Genomic DNA, 13,584 nt, shown 5'->3' with positions numbered 1-13,584 from the left:
ATCGGGGCTGTACGGCGGATGGTCTAATAATTCTATGTTTTCTTGCTCTAAAAACTCTTTTTGTTCTGTGCGCGGTGTGAGAACTCGCATTGTCGTGATAGAGGATGATGCGGCGGTTGCAGTTCTCTTTACGGAGTTCAGAAACGACCTGTGGCAAACAAATGCTAGCATACCATCCTGCATTAACCGTTCTTTGTCCCTCAAGAGGAATAGTCGTAACATGGCCGGTTTTGGAGACAAACGTGGCCACCATTTTTTTTGCAACACTCCGTGAACGAACAATTTTTGTTGGCTTTAACTCATTTTCGAACACCCAAACTCGTGACTGGTTTTTTGTTTCGGGTTCGTACGCGTATACCCAGGATTCGTCACCTGATACAATGTTGTATACAGCATTTGAGGATCCTGCGTGGAATCTTTCGAGAGTTCTGACACACCAGTAACGCGAGCCGCTTTTTGCTCTTCACAGAGCGAATGCGGTATCCATCGGGAAAACAACTTTTTTACACCTAATTGTTCATACAAGATTATTTGTATTTGACTCATGCCAATGTCTAAAGTTGCCTGAATTTCGCGGTATGTCACATGTCGATCTTCCTCAATCAGCTTACGCACAGCATCAACGTTTTCTTGGGTGACTGCAGTTTTTGGACGACCTTGACGGGGATCATCACTGAGTTTGACACGTCCACGTTGAAACTCAGCAAACCAGCGATAAATTGTGGTTTTGGATGGGGCTTCATTACCAAATGCAGAAATCATCCGGTCAACACACTGTTTTTGTGTTAAACCACTTCGAAAGTCATAATAAATCATCGCTCTTGAATTTTCTCGAGTCAATTCCATTTTCTCAACGACTAAACAAGTTTGACAAAACCTCGTGACAAGACCGAGAATCTTTTTTAAAATAAATAAATGGTATTCGATTTTTAAAACCAAGGAGTTTTCAATTAAAAAGATTTTAATATGACAGGAACAGTGGAAATATTCCATTCCCGATACTTTTAGTGCAGCCCTCGTAATTACAAAGATCAATGTCGCGTATTACGCGAACGAATAGCCTTTCACTCCTCGATATATGTATATGTAAAAATATGCTTCCACCATATATTTTTTATTGCTTAGATTGGTGGACGAGCTCACAGCCCACCTGGTGTTAAGTGGTTACTGGAGCCCATAGACATCTACAACGTAAATACGCCACCCACCTTGAGATATAAGTTCTGTCTCAGTATAGTTACAACGGCTACCCCATTCCTTTAAACCGAAACGCATTACTGCTTCACGGCAGAAATAGGCGAGGCGGTGGTACCTACCCGTGCGGACTCACAAGAGGTCCTACCACCAGTAATTAAGAAAAAATAAACACAAGCACCTGTAGTTTACCTAATTCCGTACCATTATGTTCCCAATATTATATGTAACTACTCGCTACAGAGTACCCAACCTTGCTCCTCTTTTACACATTTCTTAATCCCGCTTCTTTCTCTTAACCCTTCACAATTTCGCCCACGCTGCCCGAATCCCCACTACACGTATTTCCCCCACCAACAATATTGCCACAAGGCAATTCGATAATTGTATTATTTTAACATATTAAATATTTAATTATAATAATAAAAAATCTTTAAATTAAATATTTAATTATAATTAAATTGTAATCATTTTATAGTGTTGGATTAATCGATGGCTGACTACAAAATATAAGGCTTAAAAAACCAATATCTAATACTATTTTCCCTACGTAATGGCCGGTAGCCTAAGCCTAAGCCTTATCAACAGCCACAACGTGAATACCACTACCTAGCTTGACATATGAGGTGGCAGTATCAATTTAATTCTACAAAGCCGTTTAACCAAGAAAGTGAGACTCTTTCGCGCCAAAAATGACACCTAGTTTTTTTTTTTTTTGAACTGATTACACTTAGAATAATTACACAAGTGATAACATTAAATGGCAAAAAATATATTCGCTAAGAACTAAATTAGTTAAGAACTGCGGTTGTATCTTGCAACTCCAGACAGTAGTGTGAATATTCGAAAAAATAGCTAAAACAAATCTGTCACGAATTCAAACTCCGGAAGAAGGTGAACGACCCCGTTATGTTTCCAATAGTTGGCGAGGTCTAAAATGTAACGGCAGAGGCAAGATCTGCCACAAGTCATATTCCTCCAAGCGGTTGTTATACCTCGATAGACGCGCGACGACACGAGATAGGCATACAATACTTTCTTGGAAATTCTTTGGTTACGTATTTGTCCGTTTAGTTCTAGTCTGTACGTAAAAACATATTATAATACAAAAAAATCGAGAATATTAACTTATCGCCGTAAATGGCAGGTAAACATATAAGGCCCTTCTGAAGATCAGTGATCATCATCGCTCATAAACATTAGTATCTAATGCTAAGGGTATATCCGCTGCTTCTAAGGAGTCTTTTAAAATCTCGTTAGAAAAGAAAAATACATAATGGTTAATACGCTCATTTCCGAGTTCTATAGTACGTAGCAAAAAATGAGTTTTGGACCACGAAGTGGACCTCTTGTGAGTTCGCGCGGGTAGGTACCATCGCCCTGCCTATTTGTGCCGTGAAGCAGTAATGCGTTTCGGTTTGAAGGGTGGGGCAGCCGTTGTAACTATACTTGAGACCTTAGAATTTATATCTCAATGTGGGTGGCGCATTTACGTTGTGTCTATGGGCTTCAGTATCCACTTAACACCAGGTGGGCTGTGAGCTCGTCCACCCATCTAAGCAATAAAAAAAAAGATCAAATATAGAAACGCGGAGGTCCTTAGAATTAGCAATGAATTGTGCTATGGTGGCGAGGTTTCTTTATCACAGATTGATGAAAGAACTCATCGTCCACGTCCTGCTATTAAATGGCTACTGGACCCCATAAATATGTATTATCGTGACCCTTGTCACCATTAACCTTAAAACTGGAGGCATAGATCTCAATTGTGTAACGATAGTTGTTAGATCGCACGCCGAACTCTTCGTCGTAATCAAGGAGTTCGACGAGAACGGTGACCAGTGCTTGATAGTGCTAAAAGCACCGAGAGTGAATCTGGAGGATCCGACAAGACATGTTACCTACGGCCGACGGTAGCTTTGCGTTGCCCTGTCGCGGTCCGATAGGTAATTAGCAGCAGCCACGATAAGAGGGTTTTCGTGTTGCACCGCTTTGTCGAAGTGGCGTTCTGACACTTCCATAAGATACTTACGTATCGTTTATGAAAAATTATAATATGGAGTGAAATGAAATGAAATGAATGAAGATGATTAATTTGAGACATTAATCAACTGGAATGAAATTAAATGAAATGAGATGAGATGATATGGGATGGAATATAATCTCAGTAAAATGATGGTCATTTACGGAGACTTTTTCAGTGGACTTTTTGGAGGATCCCGGGAAGTTACGTCTAGCGGCTTTGTTTCATTTTCCCACATTTGTGCACTTTCACAGATATTAAACGGTTAATAAACCACCATTATTACACATTTAAACCCGAAGAAACACTAAATAGACAAAATAAAACAAATCACACAACTTCACTCTTCGCGTTCCCGCCAAAAAGTCCACAATCGATGCAGAAATCATTTAAATGTAGATTAAGCAACACTCGTTAATGTCATTGTCATAGATAGTATAAGTCATTGTTATCATTGCCAAAAAGTACTCTGTAGTGGTGTAAAACGTAAATACAGACTTTTTATAGCATGTTCTTTATAAATTATTTATATAAACCACATTTTTATAAATACTAAAGCTATTAAAAGCACTAAAACAATGCAGCGACTACGTAAAGTACTTCCATCTTTGGGTAAATAATAGCTTACGGGTTATAAATTAGTGAACATTGAACTATCTATTACTCAATATACATACCATTTTTATTTTTTATTTTTACAATAATTAAATAAATACAGTTAATAGATACAATTCAAGTGGTATATATTTTTGTAAATAGCTAAAAAAAATCCACCTATTTGTCTAGTTATTTAAACTTAAACAGTATATCGTTAATCCTCTTTTCTCCATGCGATTCTGTTTTCAAACAATCAATTCAATTAGATGTGTCCTAAATGTGTCCCAACTTTCAAATAACATCATCAAACAAATAACTTTTAAGTAGGATCTGAACCAGTCTCCCGTCTACGGTAGACAGTCACTGATGACTAGATGAACAAACCTGGATTGTAGATCTGTACTGCACCTTGTACCCTCATTGTATTTAGACGTGAATGAAGCTATTAAAAAACTAATTTATTAGCTTCATTGCCTTTGATGTTTCTAAGATATCCAATTATAGCCTATTTAGTAATTTAAATAATGTAAAATTCTTTTAATAATTTGTAAGTATTTCATTTTATTTCAGCCGTAAAGCATCACAAACTACTTAAGTCTCATATAAGAAATCAACTTAGATGCCTTTCTACAATTGACCACCCCCCTGGAGCGGTAGAGAGACCTACACTCTCTATACCACAAGGCACCTTCGGCCAAGCAACCTGTCACACCCATCCGCACTTGATCCAACAGGGGCATCTTACTTGCGGGATCACACAAAAAGAATATGCGGAGAGGAGAGAAACCTTAATTAGCAGACTTGTGAGTGAAGCTCCGAATGTGCACAAAACACATATTGTAAGTTTTAAATTTTGTTTTAAAAACATAACTGGAATACGTAACAAACAACAATAACGAATAGTATATTTTTTTTAAATAAACTGTCATATAAAAGTGACTTAAGTTTATATAACTAGACTTATCTAAAACTTATTTTTACTATTGAAATCCAAATGGAATGCGTCAAAAGAAGTCCATGGCCAATTAGCACAAGCTGGATGTAACCGTGCGTGATTTATTGTCACTGCCCAGCAAGCAAACTCCCATTTATAACTTTTAGATGATGCATAGTGTCCATTGGCTAGAAAGTTAATTGAATAGAATCAGTGATAGAACAGAACGAATGAAGAATATGGACTCAGTCTAAAAATAGTGTTATTCAGAAAATATATGCTTGCTAATCTTTATGCACTTTATTGTAGCACTTTATTCTTAACATCTATCTGCATACATTTATCTATCTATTTTCTTTTAAAAATCTAAGGAACCTAAAATAATAAACTCTTTTCAGGTAGTAATCCCAGCTGCCCGCAAACAATTCATGTCTGATAAAATACCTTATGTGTTTAGACAGAATTCGGACTTTTTCTATCTTACAGGATGTTTAGAACCTTCAGCTATACTAGTCATGATTAAGCCAGCACACAGTGATACTTTTAAGGTATTTGAATTTCTTTACTCATTCACCACTTATTATTTAATTATAAACGTAATAAAGTGAACAAATCGAATCTGTTTAGATTTACTTCTAATAACTTCATGACTCACCTTGTGTTTACAACAGAAATTTATTAACAGATAACAAAAATCACAATGCGAACTCACAGCTCATTGTAAGACCCAAAATTGAAGTGTAATTGTATTTTATAATGACTATCCCACTTGTTAAATCATGACGGAAACAAGCAGGATAATAGGACTTTCTTTTCTCACAATAAAACCGGTAATTTAACTTTGGAAATGCAAATAAGGCTGGAACACAGTATTTTACTCAAATTCTGTGATTCGTAGAAATAATAAAAACTACTTTTACGGCTTAATCTCACATTATCTATTGTCATTATATTATTTTCAACGTTTTGAATGCTTTGCACTTTTCGTGGTCACGATTCTCGTCAATGATAATAAAATAATGACAAGAAAAAACGCAAAATTAAACCGTACACATAGTTTTAATTATGACAGGAATATACTAGCTGCCGTTAGATTCACTGTGACGGTCTAGGAACTGTCTAATCTATTACATTGCCAAGAGAGAAATACTGTGCAGTACTTTGTCTTGGGTGTAAGCTTACTGAGGCCTACTTAGCTAAGTTCCTCCCTCCGGTACATCAGATCCTATTATCATTAAGAATATTATTGGATTAGTATAATTTTCTATTTTATTTCAGAGTGTACTATTTGTTCACGAGAAAGACAGTCATGCAGAACTGTGGGAAGGTCCTCGAACTGGCTGCACGGCTGCCACACAGCTGTTTGCTGTGGACGAAGCTAGACCTGTCGACAGCTTTAGTGTATACATCAATAAGTATGTATGTTTAATTTTTTAACTCTTATTAGAAATTCTGTTAGTGATGTCCAGCATAGGATTTTCATTCTGTTATGAACTCATTATGATAAAGCGATGTCTTTCTACAGGTTAGCGGCATCATCCAAACCTTCTGTCCTGTGGTACCACAACGAAGCACCTGCAAATCCTGAAATCCACAGCACGATACGCTCCGTGATACATCCTGAAACACAGGTAATGAATGGCCGACAAGAGAAAGTGAGTGAAATTCTCTTTTTTTATCTTATCTAGCTCCGAGCTCCCAAAAAAAAATATTGTATTATTAGAGGGATCAGTGGTCCCCCAGTAGCCGAAAGTCAACTATAGTTAATTGAAATTCCTTTGTCAAAGACCATTAAACTTCTTTAATCACAGATTTCGCCATGACTACACTATAGACAAATATTAATAAAAACAAACAATATTGAATCTTTTTTTTAAGGGATTTTATGACCTGGTTACTAAGACCTTTAATTTATTCTTATTTTAATTTATTATCCTCATGTCTTATTTTAATTTATTCTATATTCTTATTTTTATGAAAAATTATAATATGGAGTGAAATGAAATGAAGATGATCAATTTGAGACATTAATCAACTGGGATGAAATGAGATGAGATGATATGGGATGAAGTATAATCTCAGTAAAATAACGGTCTTTTACTGAGACTTTTTCAGTGAATTTTTCGGAAAATCCCGAGAAGTTACGTTCAGCGGCTTTGTTTCATTTTCCCATATTTGTGCACTTTCACAGATACTGAATAGTTAATAAACCACCGTTATTACACATCTAAACCTGAAGAAACACCAAATAGACAAAATAAAACAATCACACAACTTCACTCCTCGCGTTCCCGCCAAAAAGGCCTATCTCACAGTTTTTTTTTTTTTTTTTAGTTTATGGCCTGGTATCTAAACCTTTAGGTCATATCTCCCAGTATTGATCGATAAAAACAGAGTATCCCAATATGTTCAGGTGACGTTGGCGGATCCACAAAGAACGCTTCACTTCATGAGGGTGATCAAGTCTCCAGCCGAAGTGGAGCTGATGAAGGAGGTGTGCTACATTGGGTCACAGAGCGTTAACACAGCAATGGCCTGCACCAAACCCGGTCAGCACATTTATTTCTTACATACACTTACATTTAGAGTTTGCATCGTAAATATTTAATTGAAGGTTTTGTTAGTGGTTATTATTCAAGAATTGACTTCAGTTAAAGTTTTTTTTTCTTTATGGGCAGACAAGAAATCTTAATGTTTTAAAAAAAAAAGAGCTTTATAACATAATATTTATGTATCAAATTTGCATGGTATTGTATTGTGAGCGGAGCCCATAGACGTCTACAACGTAAATACCGCCACCCATCTTGAGACATGAGTTCTAAGGTCTCACTTGTAGCAGTACAACGACTGTCCCGCCCTTCAGACCGAAACGCATTACTGCTTCACGGCAGAAATAGGCAGGGCCGTGGTACCTACCCGTGCGAACTCACAAGAGGTCCTACCATCAGTAATTACGAAAATTATAATTTTGCGGGTTTGATTTTTACTACACGATGTTATTGCTTCACCGTGGAAGTCAATCGTGAACATTTGTTCAGTACGTATTTCATTAGGAAAATTGGTACTTGCCAGCAGGATTCGAACACCGGTGCATCGAATACACCAGTGTGGTTAGCGTAAAAGTTAGCTCATATTTCTATGGAATATGATCGTTTGCCTACGTTTGCCGCTAGGGGCGCTGTTGCAACTGCATACAAAGTTGGGTTAACTTTTACGCTATCGAGAACGTTAAAAAACTCGCACTAAGCACATCGACGTCTTATCATTTAGGCCACACTCCAATTAAGCTACGACAACTCCAACTTTCGGATAAGAAGCGATTGATGTTATAATCTTTGGACATCCGTACTACTTAATAAAGAAGCAGTCGACATACGAATTATGAATGATGACGTCATTTTGAGCGGAGTCTATTATTATTGTATTATATTAACTCGCTTTTGAAAATCGTCGTTGTCAAACCGTAGTTCGAATCCCGCAGGCGGGTACCAATTTTTCTAATAAAATACGTACTCCACAAATGTTCACGATTTACTTCTACGGTGAAGGAATAACATCGTGTAATAAAAATCAAACCCGCAAAATTATAATTTTCGTAATTGCTGGTGGTAGGACCTCTTGTGAGTCCGCATGGGTAGGTACCACCACCCTGCCTATTTCAGCTGTGAAGCAGTAAGCAATGCGTTTCAGTTTGAAGGGTAGGGCAGCCTTTGTAACTATACTTGAGACCTTTAGTACTTATATCTCGAGGTGGGTGGCGCATTTACGTTGTAGATGTCTATGAGCTCCAGTAACCACTTAACACCAGGTGGGCTGTGAGTTCGTCCACCCATCTAAGCAATAAAAAAAAAGTTTTTTTTTTTTCGTTAGGTATATCGGAGCACGCGGTGTGCTCGGTGCTGGAGCACAGCGGGCGCGTGAGTGGCGCGGAGCACAGTTCGTTCCCGGCCGTGGTCGCGGGGGCCGCCCGGGCCGCGCACATACACTACGTCGCCAACAACCAGCTGCTCAACCACGGGGACCTGCTGCTCGTCGACTCTGGTAACAACAATCAATTAAACATCAATACTTGTCTAGAAACCAGGCCATTAACTCAAAAAAAAAACTTCCATACTTGTTGTTCGAAACCAATCTGGGTATTTGAATTGTTACCTCGGCAACACGGGTCGCGATTTGACGGTGCCTTCGCGATTTGACATCTGTCACTTTGGCTTGCTTCTCGAATGGGACGGTACCCTCATGTGTGACGGTCTCATCGGAAGATTCTTAAATCGCAGGCTGTCAGCGTTGGTTGTACAACTCTGACATCTCCCGCACGTGGCCGGTCTCCGGACTCTTCACGCGCCACCAGAGGATCCTGTACGAGCTGGTGCTCGCCGTGCAGGTAGCTTTACAGCTTTTTTATTTTTGTATCGTCATAAGCTCACACCGCTATTATGCCTATTTCTGCCGCGAAGTAGTCACAGATTGTGATTCTAAGGATGAGAAAATTTCGTGATGCGATCCTGATGCTTGACTGCATTCAGATGATCTATAGTTGGAGCTTTGAACTTTGGTTCCCGGTCGTACTAATGTGTAATATAACCAATCTGGAATGGGCGTTGACCGTTTTTTCTTAATTTTTCAATTATTTAGTTGCTTAATCATTTATAATGAAAATTAATATTAGATTAAATATGTTTGACCTTTGTTTGTGCTCGACTGACGTCACCGTGCAATCAGACACTCTAGCCCATATTTTTATAAAGTTTGTGTACGACTTAAATGTCAGTGTTGACTTTTTGGCGGGAACGGGAGGAGTGAAGTTGTGCGATTTGTTTTATTTTGTCTATTTAGTGTTTCTTCAAGTTTAAATGCGTAATAACGGTGGTTTATTAACTGTTTAATATCTGTGAAAGTGCACAAGTATGGGAAAATGAAACAAAGCCGCTGGACGTAACTACTCGGGATCCTCCAAAAAAACCACTGAAAAAATCTCAGTAAATGACCTCCATTTTACTGAAATTATATTTCATTCAGTATCATTTCATTTCATTTAATGTTATCCCAGTTGATTAATGTCTCAAATTAATCATCTTCATTTCATTTCTCTCCACATAATCATTTTTCATAAAAATAAGAATATAATTTAAAATAAGACATGACTTAAAGGTCTTAGTTACCAGGTCATAAAATCACTTTAAAAAAAGCAGTATTGGTTATAACCTCAATCTCAAAACACTTTTGTAATAGACAGACTTAACACATATAATATGATAAGGTATTTATTATACACGAGGCTTAATAATGAAAATATGTTTTTTTTTTTTACAGAAACGCTTAATAGAAATCCTGGGGGAGCACCGCCCAGCGCTGGACCAGCTGTTCGACAGCATGTGCCGGCTGCTGGGCACGCAGCTGCAGCAAGAGGGGATACTGCCCAAGAACATTGATGGGCACGAACTGATCTCGGTACTGTGGACTCTACTGTCTATATCTATAAGAACTAGTTGTGATTATAATAAACTTCGTCTAATTAGAATTACCGGAGTAGAGTTCATCCATACTACCTGGAGCCACTCCGTTCATCCACAATGCGATTGCATTTTTTTTTTGCCACGTACCGTCCGGTTTTGGAATGAGCTCCCCTCCACGGTGTTTCCCGAGTGCTGTGACATGTCCTTCTTCAAACGAGGCTTGTGGAGAGTACTTAACTGTAGGCAGCGGCTTGGCTCTGCCCCTGGCATTGCTGAAGTCCATGGGCGACGGTAACCACTCACTATCGGGTGGGTCGTAAGCTCGTCTGCCTAAACGGGCAATAAGAAAAGATATATTTTTGTGATAAAAATCACACAATTTCTTCCAGTTTCGACCTTTTCGTGCTCTGAGCTCGTTCACCCATCCATGCTTTTATTTTTTATTTCTTAGACAATTGCAAAGACCACTCCTGGTGTTAAGTGGTTACTGGAGCCCATACACATCTACAACGTAAATGCGTCACCCATCTTGAGATATAAGTTCTAAGGTCTCAGTATAGTTACAACGGCTGCCCCACCCTTCAAACCGAAACGCATTACTGCTTCACGGCAGAAATAGGCAGGGCGGTGTTACCTACCCGTGCGGATTCACAAGAGGTCCTACCACCAGGATAGTCCTTTAGCCTTTTACCCCTCGATATCATAGACGGGCGCGAGAGCTTATATCGTGTGATGTAGAGTAGTGTCGCGTGTGTCCAGATGGCGTACAGCCTGTGTCCGCACCACGTGTCGCACCACCTGGGGCTGGACGTGCACGACGCGCCGCTGGTCCGCCGCGCCACGCCCGTGCTCGCCAACATGATCGTCACTGTCGAGCCCGGTACGGTACTCTTTCTCTCTCTTCTTCACTCCCCTCTTCTCTGTACCTACTGCTTAAGTGACACACCCTTTTTTTGTTCCTATAGTACTCGCCAATCTTTATGACCGCCCTGAATGTAGCCGTCGGTACAAACTTGCGCATGGTACAGTCGGGCGGATATTTCATAACCAAGATTTTTTTTGTAATTAATAACGACACCAATGGAGAAGGAGATCCTTACGCGGAAGTGGCATTGGATTGGTCACATATTGAGGAAGCCCTGTACCCACCTATCAAAGAGAGCACTGACCTGGAAAGTGTCTGGCAAAACGAAGAGAGGCAAATTTGAGTTAACTGTCACGCTATCGGGAACGTTAATAAACTCGCACTAAGCACACTAGTCTAAAAACGCGGGTATTCATTTTATCATTTTATCATATAAGGACTAGCGCCCCGCCCTCGCTTCGCTTCGGAAACATTAAAACACACATGAAACCAAAAAAATAAATAAAAAAAAGTAGCCTATGTTCATCAGGGACAATGTCGGCTTCTAATAGAAAAAGAATTTTTCAAATCGGTCCAGTAGTTTCGGAGCCTATTCGAAACAAACAAACAAACAAATCTTTCCTCTTTATAATATTAGTATAGACATGTGTGGATGAAGGGAATATGATAAAATTTGTTAATTTTCGGAAAACGGGCAATAAACTTTTGTTACTTGCACTTTTCTTTTTCTCCACCTTATTCCACTAGGTGGGGTCGGCACAACTAATTTTTCTCTTGCATTCTCTTCTATCAGCCGTCGTCTCAACACTCTCTCATATCGTCATTCACACACTCCATCCGTGTCTTCTTCGGTCGACCTCTTCCCCCTCGACCTTGCACTACCGTTTCCATACATCTCCTAGTCACACGCATCTTCTCTCATCGCATCACATGTCCATAGCACGCTAACCGTCTTTAATTTGTTGATTACCGGAGCTACTATCACACATGTCACTCATGTCCTCAATTAAACCAGACGTAGCGTTTGGGAGTGGTTGCTGAAGGCCGGCGTCACTGTGCACAGGTATCTACATCCGGACGGACGACACCCGGGTGCCGGAGGAGTTCCGCGGCCTGGGTATCCGTATAGAAGACGACGTCCTCATCACGGACGGTGACCCGCTGGTGCTCACCGACTCCTGCGCCAAGGAGGTGCAGGATATAGAAGCCATAGTCGGGAAACAGGCTTACTGATGATCATACAAACTAACTTAACGTAACGTTTTTTACTGGTGGTAGGACCTCTTGTGAGTCCGCGCGGGTAGGTACCACCACCCTGCCTATTTCTGCCGTGAAGCAGTAATGCGTTTCGGTTTGAAGGGCGGGGCAGCCGTTGTAACTATACTGAGACCTTAGAACTTATATCTCAAGGTGGGTGGCGCATTTACGTTGTAGATGTCTATGGGTCCCGGTAACCCCTTAACACCAGGTGGGCTGTCAGCTCGTCCACCCACCTCAGCAATAAATAAATAAAAAATAAAAAAATTGGCTAGCTAACACGCGTTTTGGACAAAATGCGACAAAAGTATACAATTTAGACTGCAAGAAAATTATAATAGAACATTATATTGCGTGTGAATTCGATATGTGTTTTACTAGTATTATGACTTCGGACATATTTTACTAATAGTTCCTTTAATTTAGTTCCATTTTATTGTAATGTATGTCCATGTTATAGCTCATTTATCAGAATGGGACGTCAGCTATAAAACGCTGTGACCGACGACAGATGGCGCGCAAATACTTTTTCCAGGACATTGATATTTTTCACACAATTATCCACACATCAAAGCGTGGCAGGGTGCCACTACTAATGATCATAAAAATAGAAAAAATAAGGAAAGTATTAGACCACGATTGCCAAACTAGACACACGGATCTACGTATTGGTGTTTTTTAATAATAATTAATTGTTAACCTAATTTATGTATGCTTATTGCTTATTGAAATTACGTAAATTTAATTTGTCGAATTACAAGAGTAATTCAATTACCAGTTGATCAATTTATAAGTGAAGGTTTTCCAAAAAGTTAGTGATAAATATTTATTTATTCATATAAAATTATTCAGAAACAATATAAAGATTTACGATATTTATTATTTATTTAAAATGCACTTCATCGCCCAAAGATTAGTTTTTTCATGAGGAAATGTTGATGTTTTGACACATCTAAGATCAAAATTCCGATTCATTTTTTTATTATTAAACCATTTGTTTGTACAGAAGAAAGCATGTTTCATTTGTAAATTGTATATAATAATATAAAAAAACCTACTGGTATAATTACGATGGAAAATGTCATCATCATTGAAACATTAAAAGATTATTTGCAAGGCTACAGTTTTTCATTGTTTTTCAATATATTTTTTTCCTACCTAATCTTTATTAGCCTAAGAGGCTATTCCAGCTACGCCCGGACGCGTAGGTGAGCTCACGGGCTCAACCTGAGAAAATTTGCTAACACTAGCCCTAGCA

The 13,584-nt window shown here is 38.9% G+C and overlaps 1 protein-coding gene across 1 annotated transcript; it reads left to right on the top strand.

Moving 5' to 3' along the window:
- Positions 1-3,642: 3,642 nt before the first annotated feature.
- Positions 3,643-13,445, top strand: LOC101744853 (xaa-Pro aminopeptidase 3). Its single transcript, XM_004928600.5, has 11 exons — positions 3,643-3,829; positions 4,385-4,653; positions 5,147-5,296; positions 6,027-6,163; positions 6,274-6,379; positions 7,162-7,297; positions 8,619-8,789; positions 9,026-9,132; positions 10,062-10,199; positions 10,964-11,084; positions 12,133-13,445. Exons 1-11 carry the CDS (start codon positions 3,796-3,798, stop codon positions 12,300-12,302), a joined length of 1,539 nt encoding a protein of 512 aa, XP_004928657.1. The 5' UTR covers positions 3,643-3,795; the 3' UTR covers positions 12,303-13,445.
- The last annotated feature ends 139 nt before the right edge of the window (positions 13,446-13,584 follow it).

The sequence above is a fragment of the Bombyx mori genome, chromosome 15 (assembly GCF_030269925.1).
Source record: "Bombyx mori chromosome 15, ASM3026992v2".
NCBI classification, from domain to species: domain Eukaryota; kingdom Metazoa; phylum Arthropoda; class Insecta; order Lepidoptera; family Bombycidae; genus Bombyx; species Bombyx mori.
The sequence above is the reverse complement of the archived record's forward strand: the minus strand, read 5'-3'. Positions and strand labels throughout refer to the sequence as shown.